Source organism: Salvia hispanica, chromosome 6 (assembly GCF_029641045.1).
Source record: "Salvia hispanica isolate PSC_SH4W2 chromosome 6, Shi_PSC_v1, whole genome shotgun sequence".
In the NCBI taxonomy this organism is placed as follows: Eukaryota; Viridiplantae; Streptophyta; class Magnoliopsida; order Lamiales; family Lamiaceae; genus Salvia; species Salvia hispanica.
Genome location: NC_142697.1, coordinates 42,486,032 through 42,510,473, shown reverse-complemented (window position 1 = coordinate 42,510,473; position 24,442 = coordinate 42,486,032). Strand labels below are relative to the sequence as shown.

The window sequence follows — 24,442 nt, the reverse complement described above, 5'->3', positions numbered from 1 at the left end:
CGGAACCGATCGGTTCCGGTTTGGAACCGGCCGGTTAAGAACCGGTCGATTCCGGTTCCGAACCGGAACCGATGTGTAATTTTAATCCGAATTTATTTATAATTTTAAATAGTTCAATACTAAAAAAATAATAATCCAACATCTAGAATTATAACAAATAATACCTAAAAATTAAAATAAATACACAAAATACAAACCAACAATACAATAATATTCATATATGGATAAGAGTGATGCCAAGTGTAGTAGGTCGGGTCGGACTAGTTTATGTTAGCAATTTTTTACTAATACAAAAATAGGAGTTCTAAACTTTAGCAATTTTTTTTAAAAAAATGAGTTTTAAAATTGAATTTCATTTTCCCTTTTTTGGCTAAACACAGTATTCATTGGAATTTCCAATACTAATTGATATTGTTGTGACTATTTGGTTTATACCAGAACACTTAATAAATTATTCACAAATATGTTAAAATCGTATGTTAAATGAATTGTTACATAAATTTGTAATAAATATATCATATGAAATGATATTGTATTTGTATAAGTTATTTTGAAAACTAAAAACAAACTTATGATGTTCTACTCATTGTAGTTAGTTCATAAAAAATGGATTAGGGAAATAATTGTAGATTTAAAGTATCACAGATTAAACATTTAAATCTAAAAATCACTCAATGTTTCAAACTATTTTACTTTAATTCAAAATTAATTCAATAAATTAGATTTTTTAGTATATTAAATTATAAAAAAATAAAATTGAATTATAATCAGGTTCCCGGTTAGGAACCGGTCGGTTCCGGTTCCGAACCGGAACCGATGTTATTTAAAAAGTTGGAACCGGTACTGGAACCGGAACCGGATTTTCCGGTTCCGGTTCCTCAATTAACCGGTCGGTTCCGGTTCCGATTTCGGTTAACCGAGAACCGGAGAACCGTTTAAGCATCCCTAATTTTTATAACACGATCTCAAATTCAAATTTTATGATATGATTTAAAATTGCTTTATAATAATCTTCCGTATTTATATTTAATTATTAATTAAATTGTCAAATGTCATCATTAGGATTTGATTTGATTTGAATTTTGTATCGAGATCCATTTTGATAATTTTCCTAAATGTATATACTGATTATAGCTAATCAAGTTGCATAATATTGCTAACGTGGGTCCGAGCAAATGATGAGTTTTGCCACTTTTAAAAGACGTGAGTACAACTTGATTGCCTCAAGTAGGACATCATGATTCGCCTTTAATTTGTTTTCATCATTTATCACCTTTTTGTGCGATTCAAGTCTTTAATATGTTAAGAGGCCGCTTAATGATTGAACATTTGAACCAAGTAGGCAAGTAGGAGTGTATCATTTTATTTATTCATGTTGGATATTTCAGCGTAATTAGATTAACTTGATTGATCAATATTGTCGTAATGAGACATCATATAAGTCTGGAGGTACGGAATGCACGTTTATTTGAATTCATTATGATGTTAGATGAACGGGGTCTAGGGGCAGCGCCCCCGGATAGCGGGGTCCAAGGGGGAGAGGACTGATAAGGCTAATTTCATGCATCGGTAATGTGCAAAAAATGTTATAAATTGCTGGGTCTAACACGTTTCCTAAGCCAGGTGTGTGAAGAAAATCGCTAGATCAAGGAAGTAAGGAAGGAGATGGTCTAGCGAAAGAAAAGGACGAAATGAGCAGGTCTTACAAGGAAAATTGGCGTGACGGGGGAGTCTACAGCTGAGGGCAACAAAGTCATTATCAATACCTCGCTGGACCCACTAAAGCGCCTATAAATAGAGAGGAGCATGCAGCGTAATGGATATAGTTTTCACTCTTCTTAGCTCATACATTTTACACACACTTGGGAAACATTCTGGGGGATAATCGTAATAGGGGGGCACTTTCTAGAGATCTCAAGTTTGGTAACACCGTCCCAGTGAGGGCGAAGATACATTTGTTTTAATTTCAGCTGTTTTTGCTAGTTTTCACCGTCGAACTTCACTTTTGGGAGTCGACTTTGATGTTGATTATGTTTAACTGTTTATCGCTCATGGATCTGAGTTTAGCTTTTAATTTCAAGTTACTTTTGCTTAGATCTCTCTACTGTTAGCGTAATTCTTAAATTGCTATGTCGATCTCTGTTTATTTCGTTATTGAGGTGTTTGATGTGGAATTGGGTGACAGATCTGTGGTTGATTGAGTGTTCGGAGCTTAAATTTGTAAATCTGACGTGATGGAGAATTTCTTCTGTTTGGAGTCCGTGTCGGACGCTTGGATCCGGAGTGGATTTAGCGTCTAAAGTTGGTTTTGGCGTGTGAAAGAACAGTAGTGGATAGACTTGTTTTATTTCCTTTGTTTTCTATTTCCCTTCGTCTAAGTATGCAGATCTGTAAATTCTTCGTGATTTATGCATAGATTTGATTCCAAGTTAGTAGCTCTGTTTTTTATTTGCTCATGTGTTTTTCTCAAGAAGTTTTATGCGAATTTGGTTGTAGAAGACGATGTCACTGTCAGTTAGTACTAGAGTTAGTTATTCTGCCACTTTCCAGTCGTACTCTGCTTTTTCTTAGAGGTGGTCCCATCGTAGAATTATTTCCTAGGTCTAGCTGTTAGGTTAAGTGTCTTTCTAATATTCCCAAGTCAAGTTAATTTTAATTTTTCCTCAACCCAAGAAAATGCGTGGCAGCAGCCAACACCAAAAATACTCCCAAATCCTTGATTACGATTCTTACGCATCCTTCTCTGTGGGATCGATCACTACTTCCCTATACTAGGTTTAGTAAAGTGGTTGAGGGTTTTTGAAGCGGGGAAGTACTTGTGTGTCCGACGACCGGGATTCCACGCAACCTGCGAGTTCCTAGACCAAGTGATCTAGTGGACTTGCTGGATCTGGGGAACCTGCCTTATTTGAACATCGCAACACTGCACACACACACCACACTTGTACTGTCTCAACCAAGAAACACAGGTAGCTTCAAGGACTAATTTGCAATTTCGGAAAACCTTTTGAAAATTAGTTATTTTCAGTTATTTTCCCAACAGATGCACTGTTTCATCAGCAGGTGCACTGGTTCGTCTTCTTCAAATTCTGATCGATTCTTCTGGTTCTAGACACTCTCGAATATCAACATATTATAGTTCTGTAATCTTCTGAATTTTATCCGATCAAATATTTTGGTAGAACCACCGAAATTGATTTGATCTGAAAGTGATATCTTCACGACTTTCAGATTATCCGTTTTGTTCAATATTAAAATTCTCCCTAACAATTCATTCATTATTTCAGTATACTAGTATACATGTATAATTAGGTACGGGGAAATGGTTCTCGGTTCTTGGTTAATCGAGAACCGAATTTTATTTTTTCGATTTTTGGTTAATCGAGAACCAAAAAAATAAGGTTAAGATTCGGTTTCGGTTATTAAGTTTAAGCTAATTTCGGTTCCGGTTCTAATCGAGAACCGAATAACTGTTATTTTCTAAATATTTATTTTATATATATTTATTTTAGTTTTATTATTATTGTTTTAGAAAAGTAAAAATTAGTTGATGAATGATGTTGGTTTATATTGGTTTTGGACTTAGTTTTGTAAACTTTGTTGGAATTTTGGTTTTTGATGATGGAATGGAATCATGGTTTTTGTCCGTTTGATTTCACGACTTATTCCTTATGTCATGTTTGGCTGTCAGGATTCTGTCTGCGAAAGTAATTAGAATCCCGGAACAAGGAAAGTTAGTACAACTTTCCCGGATTCAGAATCCTAACTTTTCTTAGGTATTCTTACATATTTGATGCAATATATTATTATTATTATTATTATTATTATTATTATTATTATTATTATTATTATTATTATTATTATTATTATTATTATTATTATTATTATTAAATACTCCCTCCGTTCCATAGTAATAGGGGCGTTTTTTCATTTCCGTCTGTTCCATAGTAATAGAGTCATTTCCCTTTTAAGTAAAAGTCAACACATTTTTCCATACCTACTTTACTCTCTCTTACTTTTTTCTATCTTCATCTCTCTACCTTTTTCATTTTTCACTTTATTCTCTCTTTACTTAACTCACCTAACACAATTTTTCTTAGTCTCCGTGCCGAAAATTTTTGCCTCCATTACTATGGAACGGAGGGAGTACAATATTTTAAAAATAATTTAAAAATATAAATCATACTAAATTTCAGTATAATAAATAACTATAATTTAATTTATCATAATTATAATTATATTATTATAATATTCATATATAATTGTTATTATCATAATACTAATTAATAATTTATTAAATAATTAAAATACAATTATATTATAAATGATATAATAATAAATACTTATGACTATTATTTTATAAATTAATAAATAATCAATAAAATCGTAGTAAAATGTAAATTATAAATTTTATTTAATTATAATTAGCATAAATATTATAATTATAATAATAATAATCATATTTATTATTATAATCATTTATGATTATAATACTTCATGTAACTAGTAGGACAATTATATTATTATATATTATGGCGGATGATCACATTTAAACTATCCATCGTAATAATAAATATAATAATATAATTATTATCATTTGTAATTAATAATTTATTAAAAAATTTATATTATTATTTTTTTCATAAATAAAAAATACTCCATAAGTACTACTCCATATTTTTAGTTTGGTGTTTAAATCAAATATAAAATATAAAATCTTGATATTTTCCAAATACTGGAAAGTAAAGTTATTAAGAATCATATTTCCTGGATTCATTTTCCCAGGAATCATTTTCCTTTCTCGTCAACCAAACATAGCCTTTAAGGTATTATGTTGCACTTGAGTTTGGTTTCTTAGTTGGAACCGAAGACTGAACCGATCGATTTTTTGAGAAATCGAACCGACAAAGGATTTAGTTTCGGTTCTGAATTTCGGAAAAAATGAGAGTCGGTTAACCGACTAATCAGTTCGGTCGGAACCGAACCGACCGAATTCTCACACCTACGTATAATCACTCTATTATAAAATTAGTGGTACTATTAATCATCTTTCTTAAGCATCACTTGACGGGATATTTAGTTATCTCTGTTTATTTTATGTATGTATTTTGATTACAATTCCTCATCAATTATTCATGCTGTAAAAATTACCAACTATTTTCATGGAAACAGATCCACATCAATAATAAATAAATTAGAGTCTTAGACTAAACCGCATTGATTTTGGATGGTACATTCAATAACAATTGAGATGGGATGATCAATGTATTTGTGAAATGTCAAATAATTAATTCCTATCCTTTTCAAGAAAACGGGAAATTAATTTCAAAATTTAGACATTTGATTATCGATTTATTTTGTATGGTATTTTGATATATTCCCTTTATTTCTCTTCCCAATTGTTTAATCATATAAACAACAAAAATGAAATATAATTAAATTTTAATTTCAACTACGCTTTGCTCGCGCAAGAAATCGAAATTTGCAGTCAAACCAAACTCTGGTGACTCAAGTCAGTTGAAGCAATTGTGAAAGAAGTTTCTTGAATCTTGGTTTATCCCTGCAAAGAAATTAGTATACTTTTCTTGTGAAGAACCCTTTTTTTTTATTGAACTCTTTATTCCCTCGGCATCTTCATTTACCCGTTTCAAAATTTGGGCATTTTTTGTCTTTTATTAAGCATTTTCTCTTTTGCAGGAATTTCTTCAATTAGCTGTCTTCGCGGAGCTTTACTACTTCAGCTATCCCGAATTTCAGTTGGGTATGTTTTAATTCGATGCTTTTTAGTAGTTTTGGTACTAAATTCAGCTCAATTTCGTTTCATGTTTGAGTATGTGATTATTCGGGTTGTTTTTGTTGATGCTTTAATCATTAGATCTTAATTCATTTGCTGATTATATTTGTTAGACGTTTTTGGGGGTTTTTTGTTGTTGGTTTTGTTTTTTTTTGAACTGTTGATTCATTCACACCATGTGTTTGTGTTTTTTCCTGAATGATAGTTTAGAGAGCCAATGTCGCAAGGGTATGCTATTGAACTTTACTTTGATCCCGCCCTCGAGAATCAGGTCTTGAAAGCATGGAATGTATTGGCTCGGAGGCAGATCAGCACTCAGTTGATTGAGATTGAATCCAGGCCCCACATTACTTTGTTCACAAGCCCTTTTGTTGACATTGCTAAGCTAGAGAATGTGTTGAGAAACTTTGCTGCAAAGCAAGAGCCTTTGGCTGTGTCCTTCTCCTCAATCGGGAGCTTCCCCAGCGACAACAATGTCTTGTTTCTCGGCCCAACCCCGTCTCTGTCTCTCCTCCAATTTCACTCCCAATTGTGTGATGCAATGAAGAAAGAAGGTGTTGAAGTTGGAGATGAGCAGCGCCCGGATACATGGATACCTTACTGTTCCGTGGCTGAGGAAGTCCCAAAGACTCGTATGGCTGAGGCTTTTACTGTCCTGCGTGATCTGAAGATGCCGGTCAGTGGATATGCGGTGGAGGTTTCGTTGGTTGAGTACTCACCCGTCCGTGAACTCTTCTCTTTCACTCTGGGTACGCATCATATCAGTGAGATTTGAGGCTGTCTCTTCTGCTGCTGTTGAATTAGGTTTTACATTTACATGTCGTAGAAGGATGGCCCTTATAAGTTGAACTGCAGTTATGTGAACATTGTGTTGTAACATATTGTCTCATCAATCAAGAACTATCTCAATGTTATGGATATCTTTTGAGAGTTTTGTCTGCATGAAATGGATGTCTTCTCCATTCTTCAAATTCATTATTTCAATATCTGATTTACTGATGTTTTTGGTGATTTATGGGGATTAGTTACCTTAGAAACTAACCATTATTAAATTGTTTTGTCATCTAAACCTTTACTTCTCTTGGTCTTTATCTATTTTGTTGAGTTGATCTTCTCCTTCCCTGTTGAAATGGAACCATCTAGCTGCGTAGATCCCCGGCAGTATACCAGATGGGGAGCTAGTGTTTCACTGTTCCCGGTTCCTGATATGTTTGATGTTTACCTTCAATTAGCATCCAGAGACGGGCCTCAGCTAAGTTAGATCAAATCTTTGACTTCAGGGGCTGCAAGCAGACAATCTGAGACGAGAACATTCATAAGGCCTATAAAACATCGTTCTTTCCTACAGCTACGATCATGAAGCTTTAGTACCTTTTTATGTGTCTGCTCACTTAGGTTATTGTCAGTTTCTTTCTTTCTGTATGGTGCTACTGTTTTTCCCTATTGTAAAAGTAATTTGCTAGAGTTCTGGATATCCTATCTTTCTCCGATTGCTCGAACGCTTTAGAAATTTTCAACTTGAATACTCAAATCAGAAATCACAATTGTTTCCCTTTTCTTTCTTTTGAATCTAATTATCTGTCAGCAAAAAATTTCTTGTGTTCTTACAAACAATGAAACAGGTGAAGAATTCATCCACCTAAACAGACATGGAAGCAACTCTGCAGACTCAAAGCCCCCACTAATTTTATGATGATATTCTGTTGTGTCGCTTAATCATCTCGAGCAGGAGCTCGTTCCACGTGTCCACCGGGCCAGGCATGCACCAGTGGACACAATCTTTATAACCCGTTGTCCAATTGTCAATCCAGTATGCCCCGGGATGCCCATCGACCCTTGTCAGCATCATTTCCGTAACATCGATGACTCCAAACTCGTTCCCTCTCTCTCTTCCTACGTTCCTCGCTGCCTCTGCTTCCTCCACTTGAATATTCCTGTACTCCCAGTCGGGCCGGGCCCTGTCCACCTCATCCAGCCCGATAAGCCTAGTCCGGTTGCACTTTCCCCCGGTGTTCCACTCCCCATGCTCAAAATGTGAAGGAGAAAACGTCCTCAAGAAAGTGACAATCTTGTTGCACTTCTTGCAGTCGTTGATGGCCTTGAATGCGGCCCGGAATGACCTCCTGAGTGCTAGGCCCGGCCCCAAGTCCGTGATGTTTGGGTCATGGCAGTAGACGCAGCCCACGACATTGCCTCCCTCGTACAAGTAGTTACCCCGTAGATGCCACTGGCCACTGTTGATGATCACGTAGTCAATGGACGGAAGCTTCTCGGGCCACTTGGGGTCGGGTGTGTCGAGCTGCAGGTCGAAGTTGCCTGTGCCGGTACCATTGACTATGATCTCGGACGTCGCTGTGACAAGGAAGGCCGACCAGAATACCATTAGTGTGAAATTATGTTTCGGAAACTCCCATGTTGTGAATTTGTTATCTGCATCTTTTTCTATTAATTTTGGAGTTTCTTCCTGCAAGATCAACCAATTCTTGTTAGGATTGTTAGATTAAATGTGAATATTAGAATGCAATTATTGGAACAATTTGACCATTTTATCTTTATGTATATACGACAAAAAAAAAGTCTCATTCACTTTTTTGAATTGAAACACAAAGATCATTTCATAGCCATCAGATCTTGAAATCAGCGGTCAAGATTTTATCTCGCATTTTTCAAATTCAGTCGAAGCTCTATAGCATAATCATTTATGTTTATCTATAGCATAATGATAAACCTTCACAGATTAGAGACTTTACCTACACAACTCCCCAATAATCATTTCCACAAAATAAGGAAATTAAGTTAAAAAAAATTTGTCGTTATTTAGGCTCTGTGCTTCCTCTCTAATGTTCAACTAAACTTTGTAACTACATCATTAGATTCCTAATGATTTTGTCTAACCAATAATATATTCGCATGTGAAAAAAGCCACTGCTAATTAATTACATCTACCATACTTCGACTTTACGCTAAAAATAAAAGATGAACATAAAGGCCAATGTTGTTTGAACTTTTGTTGGACACATTCAAGAGTTCCATAACACTATATTGCGATAATAAAAAAATTGAATTCCTACAAAATTTTTTATATCTATAAAGCCCCTAATACTTATACTACTAATTTTTACTAGTCTAGTATAAATATAGGGGAGCATTAAACAATAAAAATATGTTAGTTAGTGATTTACATAGGGGAGCATTAAACAATGAAAATATGTTAATTTAGTAACTGATTTATATAAATCAGTTAGTGTAAATATGTTAATGTTAAACTAAAAAGTGTTTCAATAAACAATGAAATAAATTAAGCAGGAGAACTAACCGTAGAGAGGAGACAAAGAAGAGATTCCATCTGATTCCTTGCTAAAGAATCTCCGATGAAAGCCATCTTCTTACCTCGGAGAATCCTAAGAAATATTTGTGCACTAAAACGAGGTAGCTCACAATTATCTGGTTTCCATCTCCAATGAAGAAAATCTGTATCTTTTCTACCATGCAACAAACAATTCTTCAATGTTGGAATTGTTGTGCAGCTGTAGTTGGTATACAACGGGCAGGCCGCGTCCGGAATCCACCGCCCTTTGAATAAATCGCAGGTTTCGATCACTGCAGATTAATGAAATCTGCAGAAAATGAGCTATAACAATTTTTTGGAGGGAAAATAATGGTGTACTATAATGATTTTTGGGGGAGAAAATTGATGGAAATATAACCTTTTTGGGTTGGGTAGTGTTTGCTTGGTTGAAAAGGCCTGTTGTTTGTGTATGTGATTAGGGCTACACATGTTATGCAGACGATCAAGAGAAAAGTTGTAGTGCTGATCAATAAGTGATGATTCTCCTTGTAGTTTGATGTTGATTTCATTATCTCAGTGTGTGTGTGTGGAGTATGTGTTTGAGAGAGGAAGTGAGAATAGTTGAATTATTTAAGTGCAACACATGTTTTCATGTATCTTGTAGACAACTTATATACTTCTTCGTCTTAGGTTGATGGCTGTCATGTGCTATCATGTGCATATAGTGACTAAGTTTAGGAGATTTTCTTGTGATCATGCCAAGGAGAAAATGGCAGAAATTTTAGGTACGTGAACTCTTTTTATTAGCAAAATTAATATTTAAATGATTTTTTTATCGTGCTAGTATGTCATTATTTTATAGAGTCAACATATATATTTATTATTCTTTATTCCACATTATCATTATTTTGAAATATTTTTAATACTTAAAAAAATATATTGGTGTCATTAATGTAAAAAAAGCTTGATTGTTTGTTTATTCGTTTGTTTTAAGTTACGTACATATGATATGAATAATTAAATTGAGTTTTAATTTTTGTAATATAAGTATAAAATTGGCGACATCAACTGTGACTTTTAAGTTTTAAGTATTAAAACAAAAAATGTACTGTAATAAATTTTGACGAAATGTTGTAAGTGACCGTGTGGTTTTGACATAAAATAACATATACTTTAATTTATACTTATATATCCAATCATTTTTAGCAATTGAATTACTCCATCTCATATTCGAATACTAAATTTAAACACGTACCCAATTTTTTTCCAGTCGTGGCCGAAGGTTAATGCTAAATTAAAGGTCAATAACATAAAAAGGAAATGACAAATGATGAATCACATAATTCACCTAAACAATTACCCAAGAATCATCTCCGCAAAATAAGGAAAAAGTTGTCATTCTTTACGCTCGAACTCGATGCTTCATTTCTACTGTTCAAATGAACCTTTTAACTAATGATGTTGTCTAATCAATAATTTATTGACATGTGAAAAAAGCCATTACTAATTACTCCCTACTTCGGATTTCACGAAAAGAAAGGATGAACACCAAGCCCAATGTAATTTGAATTTTTGTTGCAGAATTTTCATCTAAATGCAATTTTCCTAATTCATGAAGATTAAGACCACTACGATTCTCTGCTTAAATAAATTGTTAATGATTTTACTCAGCTCTCATGTACGTATTAAAAATATTGTTTGAAAATAGATTTCAAATTTTCAATAGTCTCATGCAGTTAGCTAGATTTTATTTGTAAAAGATAATAATTTTACAAAAATAATGATACTTTAGATATGGTTAAGATGTGGAGTGTAATTAATGAGTATATTGCACACTGATTGATAACAGATTAGGGATGTCAATCTAGCCCGAAACCCACGGGTCAGCCCGAGTTACCCGGTAAAATCATAGGGTTAGGGCCGGAAAATCGCAACCCATATTCAGAAGCGGGCTACACGGGCTAACCCGTTCGGGTCGGCGGGTTATGCGGGCTGGCCCGGGTGGGTTGCGGGTTAGCCCACGGGTTGAGCATTTAATATAAAAATATAATTAAAATTTTGGATTATATACTTGTATGAAGTATATTTGGTAATATCATATTAAATACTACATTGATATTAAGAATATATGGTAATTATATCTTCTCTATCAAATTGAAAGTTAGGGTTATATGAAATGCATGATTTCCATTTAATTGTAGTCAGATTCATATGTGCTATTAATTAAACGATATGTTTATCTATTTTGTTTCAATTGCTATTATTTTCTTTCTCTTGATCACTTTGATAATACTTTACTATTTGCGACAATATGCTTTTTAATAATTTAGAATATTGGATTTGATAGAAAGTAACATATAAGATTACTATCGACCCGAATAGCCCGTGGGTTAGCTCGAAACCCGAAGATTTTAGGTTAGGGCCAAAAATTTATAACCCGAAAAATTCACAGCCCGAATAACCCGCACCCAAATAGCTCGACAACCTGAGTGGATTGGCCCGAACCCGAGCGGGTTAGCCCAATTGACATCCCTAGAACAAATATTATTTCTCAGCGTATTTTAAATTTTTGAACAAGAACTATTATGGAGCGGCTGGCAATTTTCGACACTGACACGATAATCCGACACGAATCTGCACGAAATTGTTGGGTTGAGGTAAAATCTTATTGGATCCGTGTCCTTATCGGGTTGACCCATTAAGAACCCGATAATTTCGGCTTGGGTCCGGGTCGGATACGAGTAACCCATTAAGAAATAATATTGTTATTTTTATTATTATTTTTAAAAAATACTACCTCCGTCCCTTGACACAGTTTACTATTTCGATCCGTCCCTGAAAATTTGACACACTTCACTTTTTACTATTTTTGGTAGTGGATCTCATATTCCACTAACTCATTCCTACTTACATTTTATTATAAAACTAATACTTTAAAAGTAGGACCCACATCCACCAACTTTTTCAACTCACTTTCCATTACATTTCTTAAAACTCGTGCCAGGTCAAAGTGTGTCAAAATTTGGGGACGGAGGTAATATATATTACTTTAATTTTTTTAATTTCTTATAAATTAGGTTTAAATAGTATAAAACGAATTTTAATTGTGTAAATTAGGTTAAAAATTAAGGTTTATTTGTGTAATATCAGGTTTGGTTCGTTATCGTGTCGTGTCAACCCATATTAAATCGTGTCGATAACAGGTTCGTGTCGGGTGCGGGTCGTGTTCGGATTCATATTCGGATTTATGGTTTTCTTAACAAGTCGGGTTCAGGTTAGGCTTTATTGGGTTGGGTCGTTATCAAATTGACCCAATAACGATCCAATCCGCATGATTTGTCTGCCCTAAGTCTAAGTCTGGATCCAATAAAAATTCACTAATTTTATTGGTAACCCAACCTTATAAAGCCTTCACGAGCCCATGAGCCCGGTTGTCAAATATTTTGAACTTATACCGAAATTAATCAAATTAATTATCAATTAATATAACATAATTAGTTGGTTGCAATATACGTATCTTTAAGAAAGGTAAGTCCCGACTAGTTTTATGATAGACTATTTGAAACTCTTTCTTGACTCGGCACCAATAAAATAGTAATCCTGAGATAACTCTCTTTACAAGGGGCTTGAGTGACTCATTTCTAACATTCTATACTGTCGCTTAATCATCTCAAGCAGAAGCTCGTTCCATGTGTCGACCGGGTCTGGCATGCACCAGTGGATACAATCGCTATAACCCTTCACCCATTTGTTTCCCAAGTAAACCCTGGGATGCCCATCGACCCTTGGCAGCATCATCTCTGTAACATCGATGACTTGAAACACATTCCCTCCCTCTTTCCCGGCATCCCTCACCGCCTCCACTTGAATATTCAGTCGGACCAGGCCCCGTCCACCTCATCCAGCCCGACAGGCCTAGTCCGATCGCACCCTCCCCCGGTGTTCCACTCCCCATTCTCAAAATGGGCAGAGGAGAAAGTCGAACTTTCACATCATTGTGCTGTATCATAAATCAAGAACTATCTTCATGTTATGGATATCTTTTGTTTGCATGAAATGGATGTCTTCTCCATGCTTGAAATTCATATTTCTTACTGATTTATGTGGATTTGTTACCTTAGAAACTAGCCGTTGTGTAATAAGCAGAGATTGTCTTATTTTCTTACAAAGAAGGAAACAGGGGAAGAAATGTTTGGTGAAGAAAACATCCACCTAAACAGACATGGAAGCAATCAAGGTAAGTTTTTAATATCTGCAAAATCAGAGTCCCCACTAATTTTATGATGATATTCTGTTGTGTCGCTTGATCGTCTCGAGCAGAAGCTCATTCCACGTGTCCACCGGGCCAGGCATGCACCAATGTGTGCAATCGCTATAACCCTTCATCCATTTGTTTCCCCAAAATAGCCCGGGATGCCCATCGAACCTTGTCAGCATCATTTCTGTAACATCGATAACTTCCTTCCCTGCATCCCTCGCTACCTCCACTTGAATATTCCTGTACTCCCAGTCGGGCCGGGCCCTGTCCACCTCATCCGGCCTGATAGGCCTAGTCCGGTTGCACTTTCCTCCGGTGTTCCACTCCCCGTGCTCAAAATGTGAAGGAGAAAACGTTCTCAAGAAAGTGACAATCTTGTTGCACTTCTTGCAGTCGTTGACGGCCTTGAATGCGGCCTGGAACGACCTCCTGAGCGCTAGGCCGGGCCCGAAAGCAGTGATGTTCGGGGCATTGCAGTAAACACAGCCAACGACATTGCCGCCCTCGTATAAGTAGTTCACCCGTAAATACCAATGCTCACCCGTTGTCATCTGCATCTTTTTCTATTAATTTTGGAGATTCCCCCTGCAAGATCAACCCATTCTTGTTGAATTGAATAAAACTTAAAACTTAATGAGTGATGAAAGAAAGCAGGAGGACTAACCGTAGAGAGGAGACAAAGAAGAGATTCCATCTGATTCCTCGCTAAAGAATTTCCGATGAAAGCCATCTTCTTACCTCGGAGAATCCTAAGAAATGTTTGTGCACTAAAACGAGGCAGCTCGCATTTGTCTGGTTTCCATCTCCAATGGAGAAAATCTCTATCTTTTCTTCCCTGCATGAAACAGTTTTTCGTGGATGGAATTGTTGTGCAGCTGTAGTTGGTGTACAAAGGGCCAGACGCGTCCGGAATCCATTGCCCTTTGAATAAATCACAGGTTTCCATCTCTGCAAATTAATCAACTCTGAACAAAGTGAGGTTGGAGGAAACTTTAAAATATTTTTATGGGATTCTAACCTTTTTGGGTTGAGTTGTGTTTGTTTAGTTGAAATGACATGCTGTTTATGTGTGTGATGATGTCTGTGACTGTGACTTTGCGATGGAAAATGAGGTGAAGAGAGACGAAGCTGATTATTAAGGCTATAATACATGCTATTGGTGTGTTTGATGCTGATTTCATCTCTCCCTACCTCCTTGTTTTGTGTGTGTTTGATGAGTTTTATTCAGAGAGAAAGAGAGACTAATAATTCAAGAGTAACACATGTATGTGGTTGGCAAACTGCATATTCTGTGGTGGGAATAAAGTGTTGCAAGGATTTGTCAACTTATGGAAGATTTTGTTAGAATCATCGATGTTTAGTGACGAAACTTTGGGCATGAGGACCATCTTGCTCCCTTTCCTAAAAATAAAAACTCTTTTTTTTTAGTTTATTTATTAAATGTATAATTTTTTTATTTTAGAAAATGGATCTCATAATCCGCTAGCACTAGTTCTACTATTTTTTCTTATTTTTTTTCTTCTTCTCTCATACTTTACCAATTTTGCATCGTTTTCAGAGTTTCTATTCTAGAAAAAGGAAGTAGTATAATTATAAGTTCAAATGCTAGGGGCACATTCCCCGGTCCCAGCATTGGTTCGTCTCTTTCGACGTTTATTTAATATTGTCCACTTTAAATCAAAACTGTACGAATTTAATTTGAATTTTGTACTCCCTCCGTCCACGAAAATTCGTTCCGGTTTGACCGAGCACGGGTTTTAAGAAATGTAATGGAAAGTGAGTTGAAAAGGTTAGTGGATTGTGGATTCTACTTTTATATATTAGTTTTATAATAAAATGTGAGTAGGAATGAGTTAGTGGAATATGGGGTCCACTACGAAAAATGGTAAAAGTGAAATGGGACAAATTTTGGGAGACAGACGGAAATGGAAAACTGGGACAAATTTTCGTGGACGGAGGGAGTAACATTTATCTATAATTTCCCAACTTTTTTCTGTTATCCGATGTAGTATAGATTTATACCCTACATATTATATTATCCCCAACTTGAAATCTTTGACCTTAAAAATTTCTAATTTTACCATAAAGCTGAAAATATAAGCATGATCCTATGCCTGTGGTGGGTATCGTGTGTGATCATGTAGTGATTGGGACCTTTTTTAGTACATGGACCTTTTTTTATTAGCTAAGCCAAATCTTAAAATACTACTCCTTTTATTCGGTCAACATATATAGTTATATTGAGTAATCACGATATAATTATTATACATGCTCTTGCAGTGGATGTGTTTTGAATTTTGATAGGAGGAGTAATTTTAAATGGAATTATTTGGTGCACGACCTCTTGTCCTTAATTTTAATCCGGTCAAACTTTTTTGTTAACAAACCAAATACATGAAGGACAACTTTTCATGGGCAGAGAGTTATTATTTGAAAAGAATTATACATAATCTACTTCATTTATCAACCCCAATAATAGGAAAAATCAACAACATTAGAACATCAATTATAATCCAAATTTTGTAATTTTGAGAGATGAAGAATTTTCATCATCCAATAAAATTGAAAATAAATTTTAAAACTAATATTTATATATTTGATTTATTGCAATAAATTTTTAGTAATAACTATCAACTTCTCAAATACAAAGCATATGAAAAAGTGGAATTAGAAAACAAAAAATTAAACTAAATATCATGTGAGCCGCTTTAAATTCGTGTTTAGGGAAGTAAATTTCTTTTCAGTGGTTTCTATCTGCAAGATCAACCAGTTGTTATTTCAGTTAATGCTTTAGTATAGACGTTTTTTGGTTTTGTGTTTGGCTTTGTTTTTTTCAAGTGTTTATTCATTCACACCATGTGTTTGTCTAATTGAAAGCATGTATTGGAATGTATTGGCTCAATCAGCAATCAGTTACTGCTGAATTAGGTTTTACATTTACATGATTGAGATTTGAATCTAAGCCCCACAATATTGTGAAGAACTATCTCAATGTTATGGTTATCTTCTGAGAGTTTTGTTTGCATGAAAAGGCTGTCTTATTCATGCTTCCTACATTCATATTTCAGCATCTGATTTGTGGGGATTGTTACCTTAGAACCTAACCGTTGTTTTGTCATCTAAACCTTTACTTCTCTTGGTCTTTATCTGTTTTGTTGAGTTTATCTTCTCCTTCCCTGTTGTAACGGAACCATGTCAGATTGGGAGCTAGCTAGTGTTTCATTGTTCCCGGTTGCTGATATGTTTGATGTTTACCTTCAATTAGATCAAATCTTTGACTTCAGGGGCTGCAAGCAGACAATCCGAGACTATAAAACATCGTTCTTTCATACAATTACGATGAACCTTTAGTGGAGGGAGTACCTTTTTATGTGTCTGTTCACTTAATTATTGCCACTTTCTTTCTTTCTGTTGTAACTGTAATTAATTTGCTAGATTTCTAAGATCAGATTTTAATGCGGATAACTTTATGTTGGTTTCTGGATTTACAAGATATAAACCGGGCGTAATACAACCCAAAAGAAGGAATACAGATGAACTAACTGAAACGAAATTACAATGGAAAATTGGAAACAAATAAATCTTCGGATTGGCGATTCGTCGTCAAAGATAAAACGGTTACGTTTTTGATGAAGCAGCACCGCTATCAGCAGAGCTCCGGCGAACTGGATGGAGAAGAGGGCAAAGCTTCGACCGAAAAACAATGCAGAGAGGGAGAGAGCTTATGATGCAGAATGTTTTCTAGTGTTTGATGTTGTGTAAAATGCATGGAATGGCTAGCCTATTTATAGGCTCGGTCCACTGCAAGGGGGTCAACAGCCATGATGGCTGTCATCAATGCTAGACCGTAACGGTCGTCGGTTACAAGGCGTTACAAGCCGTTACAGAGCTGAGAGGCTGAATCTAGAAGCTTCTAGGTTCGATCATGATGTGGACTATCACGTGCCAGCCATGTTGGCTTACCGCGTCATACTGACGAGATGTCATCCCGCTTGGCTCGCTTGCGTGGACACGGTGGTGGTCTAAAAAGAACTAGACCAGCCTAGGGTCAAACCCAACCATCGAGCCACACGACCAGGCCCAAAGAACTCCCAAATACCAATTGCCAAGATCCAAGGACAAGGGCTCGAGGCGGAGCAGGTGGCGCGCGCGTGTCGGCTCTTATAGCCCATCTTAGTCCACTATAATTATTACATATAATAATCCTTCTTATTAAATACTAGATTAATAAGGTCGTAACTTCCAATGTGGGATAATTAACTCTCTTAATTATTCTCTCAGCTTCTCTCATAGCTCATTGAGTTTACAATTTTGCACAATTTTAATCCATTATTTCTCACTCACCGGGAATCGGATTTGAGAAAATGAATATACCACAGTCATCTACTCCGAACGTAGATCGACGCTATATCATTTAATTTCACAAAATTAAATGTCTCGTTGAAATTATAATTGAAAGTCCATTGACCGGCATAGATTCCAACACATTCTTCATTATCATCTGTTTCTCCTCTCTATGATGCCAATCAATATTTTCTGCTATTTTCCTTGTTTCCTTGTTCTTTCTTTTGAATCTAATTATCTGTTAGCAAAAAATTTCTTGTGTTCTTACAAACAATGAAACAGGTGAAGGATTCATCCACCTAAACAGAAGCCCCCACTAATTTTATGATGATATTCTATTGTGTCGCTTAATCATCTCGAGCAGGAGCTCGTTCCACGTGTCCACCGGGCCAGGCATGCACCAGTGGACACAATCTTTATAACCCGTTGTCCAATTGTCAATCCAGTATGCCCCGGGATGCCCATCGACCCTTGTCAGCATCATTTCCGTAACATCGATGACTCCAAACTCGTTCCCTCTCTCTCTTCCTACGTTCCTCGCTGCCTCTGCTTCCTCCACTTGAATATTCCTGTACTCCCAGTCGGGCCGGGCCCTGTCCACCTCATCCAGCCCGATAAGCCTAGTCCGGTTGCACTTTCCCCCGGTGTTCCACTCCCCGTGCTCAAAATGTGAAGGAGAAAACGTCCTCAAGAAAGTGACAATCTTGTTGCACTTGTTGCAGTCGTTGACGGCCTTGAATGCGGCCCGGAATGACCTCCTGAGTGCTACGCCCGGCCCCAAGTACGTGATATTTGGGTCATGGCAGAAAACGCAGCCCATGACTTTACCGTCCTCGTACAAGTAGTTCCCCCGTAGATGCCACTGCCCACTGTTGATGATCGCATAGTCAACGGACGGCAGCTTCTCGGACCACTTGGGGTCGGGTGTGTCGAGGTGCAGGTCGAAGTTGCCGGTGCCGGTGCCGTTGACTACGATCTCGGCCGCTGTGACAAGGAAGGCCGACCAGAATACCATTAGTGTGAAATTATGTTTCGGAAACTCCCATGTTGTGAATTTGTTGTCTGCATCTTTTTCTATTAATTTTGGAGTTTCTTCCTGCAAGATCAACCAATTCTTGTTAGGGATGTTAGATTAAATTTGAAAATTAGAATTCAGTTATTGGAAGAATTTGACCATTATTTGTATTTTTTTTTTTTTTTTGTATGTTATGTTATAACACTATCTATTGCATCACAAAGATCATTTAATATTTTTCCATCAGATCTTGAAATCAGCTGTTAAGATTTTATCTTGCATATATCAAATTCAATCAGGTAAGATCTATAGCATAATATTTATAGTATTTGTAAATATTGTTGACCTTTTGGGTGATCTTATCTAGAGATAGTAGTACTTAATTTTATAAAGTGATGAGTTTTAAGGTATATTCTAAATTAAATACTGTTATTTCATTTTCCTTTTTTCCCAGAGAGCCCATTGGATGATAACTTTCACAATGTTTTTTTGCATAAAAATAGACTTCTTGTTTATCATTTCCTATCCATGTGTATTACTCCCTCCGTCCACGAAAATTTGTCCCGGTTTGACCGGGCACGGGTTTTAAGAAATGTAATGGAAAGTGAGTTGAAAAAGTTAGTGGATTGTGGGTCCTACTTTTAAAGCATTAGTTTTATGGAGTAATAAAATGTGAGTAGGAATGAGTTAGTGGAATATGGGTCCACTACCAAAAATGGTAAAAGTGAAATGAGACAAATTTTGGGGGACAGACGGAAATGGAAAACTGGGACAAATTTTCGTGGACGGATGGAGTAAATAACAACAGCCAATTTGATACCGAGAAGCCTTAAATCAAAAAATTCCAAGTATTGTAAATAAAAAGAAATCAAGAACAAGAATATGACAAGAGTTCAATGATTAGAGACTTTAACTACACAACTCCCCAATAATCATTTCCACAAAATAAGGAAATTAAGAAAAAGTTGTCATTCTTTTATTCTTTAGGCTCAGTGCTTCCTCTCTAATGTTCAACTAAACTTTGGAACTAGTACATCATTAGATTCCTAATAATTTTGTCTAATCAATAAAATATTCACATGTGAAAAAAGCCACTGCTAATTAATTACTTTCGGACTTCACAATTAAAAAAAAAAGGATTAACACAAACAAATGCCAATGTATTTTGAATTTTTTCTTGGACATTTCAAGAGTTTCATAATATCTAATGCGATATTAATAAAAATATGAATTCTTACAAAATTTGTTGGGAGTATATCTATAAAGCCCTAATTAATACTACTTGTTTTAATTTTTAGTATGTTTAAAGTTGCCTATTTTTTGTATATACTTTTTATTAGTTATGTTAGACTTGAAAGTGTTGGAATTCAATAAATAATGAAATAAAGCTGCAGGAGAACTAACCGTAGAGAGGAGACAAAGAAGAGATTCCATCTGGTTCCTCGCTAAAGAATCTCCGATGAAAGCCATCTTCTTACCTCGGAGAATCCTAAGAAATGTTTGTGCACTAAAACGAGGTAGCTCACATTTGTCTGGTTTCCATCTCCAATGGAGAAAATCTGTATCTTTTCTACCATGCAACAAACAATTCTTCAATGTTGGAATTGTTGTGCAGCTGTAGTTGGTATACAACGGGCCGTCCGCGTCCGGAATCCACCGCCCTTTGAATAAATCGCAGGTTTCGATCACTGCAAATATAATTAATGAAATCTGCAGAAAGTGAGCTATAATAAATTTTTGGAGGGGAAATGGTGTACTAAAATAATTTATGGGGGAGAAATTTGATGGGATTCTAACCTTTTTGGGTTGGATAGTGTTCGCTTGGTTGAAAAGGCATGTTGTTTGTGTATGTGATTAGGGCTACACATGTTATGGAGAAGATCAAGAGAATAGTTGTAGTGCCCAACAAGTGATCTTTCTCCTTGTAGTTTGATGTTGATTTCATTATCTCAGTTTGTGTATGTGTGTAGTGTGTGTGTTTGAGAGAGGAAGTGAGAATAGTTGAATTATTAGTGAATGGCATGTAGTCATGTACCTAGTTGACAGCTTATAGTATAAATTTGTGGCGAGAATAAAGGTGTTTCAAACATTTTCCACATTTAGTGATTTAGATGGCCGAATTGGTGGCAAGTGATTTGGGTTCAGGTATTTCTTTTCTTTTTTCATAAAAATTCAGATGCATATTAGATGAAAATTCCTTTTTTTCATTATAGAACGAACACATATTAATGTCTTATTTCACTAATAGAATGTAAATTTCATTCGAATCAAAGTATGACACATATAGGAAGAGACTGTTACGGAAGAAGTACTACTAATAATTTATCAATTGTCTTCGGTTGTTGACTGTCATGTGCAGTCATGTGAATATAGTGGCTTGGGAGTTTTTCTTGTGATTATACAACTGGACAAATAGCAGAGAGGTTAGTTATATGGACTTTTTTAATTAGCTAAATCAGAGTATTAAAATAATTATTTTCTCGTGCTAGTCTGTCAGTATAGTTTGTAGAGTCAACATATATATTTATAGTTTATACGGAGCACTATACGGAGCACTCTTATTCTTTAGTTTTATTTCAGGAGTAAAACCTTCGAAAATATTATTGATGTCATTAATGTTATAGTAATAGCATAAAAGTTAAAGCTTGATTGTTTATTTATTTGAAGTTACGCATGATGTGACTAAATTGAGATTTAATTTTTATAATTCACACTACGTGCATCAATAATGATTTTCAAGTATTAAAACTAAATTAAATATATTAAACAAAAAATGTAATGTTAATGTGGACTAAATAAGAGTGAGAATGGTATATATTGCTCTGTAGTCTGTATATTATACTTAATAATATATCCAACTATTTTAAGCTATTGAATCGTCTCATATTCGAATACTCAATTCAAACACCCAATTTATCCAGTGGTGGGCCGAACGTTTATGCTAAATAAAAAATAGGTCAATAAGATAATGATAAAAGATAATTAATCACTTCATTTAAACAATTACACCCAGTAATCATATCGATCTCCACAAAATAATGAAAAAGAAGTTGTAATTCTTTAGGCTCGATCGATGCTTCATTTCTACTATAGTACTGTTCAATCAAACCTTTTAACTACAGCATTAGATTCCTAATGATGTTGTCTAATTAATTATTTATTGACATGTGAAAAAAGCCATTACTATTTAATTACTACTTCGGACTTCACGAGAAAAAAGATGAACACCATGCCCAATGTAAATTGAATTTTTTCTTGGAGAGTTTTCATCTAAATGCAATTTCAATTCCCTAATTCATGTAGATTAAGACCACTGATACTTGTTCTGGTCATGTTTAATGGAGTAATAATTATCACGGTACATTAACACTGATATTAATGTGATTGTAATTTAGTATATGGAGTACTGACTTATAAATAAGGGAAGTGAAGTGCTCATGAGTGCTCACCATATTTTGTGCTGTGGAATAAATAAAAAGAGGACACTTTTTTCTTAGATTTCTTAGAATAATATCTTTCAGTACTGAAATTGGTAGCTGGGTTTATGCAAGCAAAATTTATTTGAATAAAAGATCCCAATTACAATTTACAACAACAATGATGGAGTAATTTGTGGATCTTGCAAAATAAAATAATTTCCTCGAAATTATTGACTGAGCACGTGCACCACATTCAATCATTACAATATTGATGAATATAGTGGTCATGGGCTGTTACTTATAGATTCTTTATTTATTTTTCGTCATTGTATGTTAATGCTCAATGAACATTACAAATACATTCTTGGTCATATATTTCAGTACTTAGAAAAACAATTCGAATCCTCATGAATATGGTGTCATATTAAATAAATTGTACAAAAAAATGTTTGAAAATAGTTTAAATTAATTTATGCAGTTAGCTAGGTCTTATTAGTATACGAAAATAATTTTAGATATAATTCAAAAATAATGATACTTTAGATATATTTCAACATTTCGCTATTTATTTAATAAATGGGTTTTAATACTCCCTTCGTCCCAATATAAGTGACTTGTATTCCTTTTTGGGGTGTCCCACTATAAGTGACTTATTTCCATTTTTAGCAAAAAGTCATTTCTCTTACTTTATTCTCCACCTACTTTATTCTCTCTTCTCTCCTCTACTTTTCCCTCTCTCCACTTTAACTTATTTAAATATCATTCCTTAAATCCCGTGTCAAAATGAAGTAGGTCACTTATTTTGGGACGGAGAGAGTAGTACTTAGTACTCCCTCCGTCCCAAGGTATTAGACCAACTTTCCTTTTTGGGATGTCCCAACATATTAGACTCATTTCCTTTTTTAGCAAAAAGCATTTATCTTATTTTATTCTCCACCTACTTTTTTCTCTCTTCTGTCCCCTACTTTTTCCCTCTCTCATATTTTATTCTCTCCACTTTAACTATTTAAATATCACTTCCTTAAATCATGTGCCCAAAAGAAGTGAGTCTAATACTCCGGGACAGAGGGAATAGTATTAATGAATAGGAGTACTATATTGCACACTGATTGAGAACAGAAATTGATTCTCGACATATTTTAATTTTTTGAACAAGTAACTACTAAAGGATGAATAGGGTCCAATAAAAATTCACTAATCCGACAATAATAACACATTGTTAAATTCTTTTTTATTAATAATAGTTATGCAAGGATGTGCTCGAATAAATAAAATGTAGTACAATTTGATAACCCAGCCTTATAAAGGCATGGATTTTAAATAACCCAGCCCAATACAGAGTTCACGAGCCCAACCCGTCAAATATTGAAAACTTATGCCGAAATAATTAATATATCAATTAATACTCTCTCCTCTCAAGTTACTTGAGCCGTATTCCACTTTGGATTGTCTCAAATTACTTGAGTCATTTTTCTTTTTAGCTAAAAACAAAACATCTAATCAGGATTACTTTATTCTTTCTTTTATCTACTCTCTCTTACTTTATTCTCTCTTCTATTTTTTTTAATTCACTAAACATAACTTTCTTAAATCTCGTACCAAAAAGAAACGCCTCAAGTAACGTGGGACGGAGGGAGTACCATATACTACCTCCGTCCCCCAAAATTTGCTACACTTTGACCCGATACGGGTTTTAAGAAATGTAATGGAAAGTGAGTTGAAAAAATTGGTGGGATGTGGGTCCTACTTTTAAAGTATTAGTTTTATAATAAAATGTGAGTAGGAATGAGTTAGTGGAATATGAGGTCCACTACCAAAAATGGTAAAAATGAAGTGTATCAAATTTTCAGGGACGGACCGAAATAATAAACTGTATTAAATTTTCAGGGACAGAGGTAATATCTAATTATCTAGTTGGTTGCAATGTATCTATAAAATATTTTTGAGAAATAATTACCCTATTATAAGTCCCTCCCCCTCAAATTCATGTTTGCATTTTTGCTGTATACTCCATATTTTATCCCACGCAGTATCTTCTTTAATGGCATTTGATTTTCTTTTTCCAACAATTATTTACAATTAGTAGTATTTTTTTTCTAGATAATACATGAGCTTTTCTTTTGGTATAAAATTAGACCATATTTCTTATAACTAGCTTTCTCATGAGTCATGACATTGAAGAATAGTAAAAGAATAAAAGAATATTATTTACACGATTGGGCCCGTAACCGAGATTCTATTTATTGGATTTCATACGAAAATAAGATAAACAAAAATATCTTACACCAATATTGGTAATTTATACTTCCTCCGTCTCGAGAGG

At 35.0% G+C, this 24,442-nt stretch overlaps 3 protein-coding genes and 1 pseudogene across 7 annotated transcripts; 1 reads left to right on the top strand and 3 right to left on the bottom strand.

Annotated features, from left to right (window-relative positions):
• Positions 1 to 5,388: 5,388 nt before the first annotated feature.
• On the top strand, positions 5,389 to 6,714 carry LOC125203180 (uncharacterized). Of its 5 annotated transcripts, none has more exons than XR_007173306.2 (3): positions 5,389 to 5,574; positions 5,698 to 5,761; positions 6,066 to 6,201. XR_007173306.2 is itself a non-coding variant. In XM_048101487.2 (3 exons), exon 3 carries the CDS (start codon positions 6,012 to 6,014, stop codon positions 6,567 to 6,569), a length of 558 nt encoding a protein of 185 aa, XP_047957444.1. In that variant the 5' UTR covers positions 5,418 to 5,574; positions 5,698 to 5,761; positions 6,005 to 6,011; the 3' UTR covers positions 6,570 to 6,714. The 5 variants fall into 5 exon arrangements, 4 of the variants coding, with proteins under 4 accessions (XP_047957444.1, XP_047957441.1, XP_047957445.1 ...); XM_048101487.2 differs by having other exon boundaries at positions 5,418 to 5,574; positions 6,005 to 6,714; XM_048101484.2 differs by having other exon boundaries at positions 5,418 to 5,574; positions 6,000 to 6,714.
• A 613-nt stretch (positions 6,715 to 7,327) lies between these two features.
• LOC125203179 (xyloglucan O-acetyltransferase 4-like) lies at positions 7,328 to 9,703 on the bottom strand. The gene is made up of 3 exons (XM_048101483.2): positions 9,502 to 9,703; positions 9,111 to 9,394; positions 7,328 to 8,258 (listed from the first exon to the last, which is right to left on the bottom strand). The coding sequence occupies exons 1-3, from the start codon at positions 9,650 to 9,652 to the stop codon at positions 7,482 to 7,484; spliced, it is 1,212 nt and encodes a 403-aa protein (XP_047957440.1). The 5' UTR covers positions 9,653 to 9,703; the 3' UTR covers positions 7,328 to 7,481.
• Positions 9,704 to 12,698: 2,995 nt separating this feature from the next.
• On the bottom strand, positions 12,699 to 13,898 carry LOC125203870 (xyloglucan O-acetyltransferase 4 pseudogene; annotated as a pseudogene).
• Positions 13,899 to 17,893: 3,995 nt separating this feature from the next.
• On the bottom strand, positions 17,894 to 20,691 carry LOC125208148 (xyloglucan O-acetyltransferase 3-like). The gene is made up of 3 exons (XM_048107723.2): positions 20,498 to 20,691; positions 20,105 to 20,388; positions 17,894 to 18,781 (listed from the first exon to the last, which is right to left on the bottom strand). The coding sequence occupies exons 1-3, from the start codon at positions 20,643 to 20,645 to the stop codon at positions 18,008 to 18,010; spliced, it is 1,206 nt and encodes a 401-aa protein (XP_047963680.1). The 5' UTR covers positions 20,646 to 20,691; the 3' UTR covers positions 17,894 to 18,007.
• Positions 20,692 to 24,442: the final 3,751 nt, after the last annotated feature.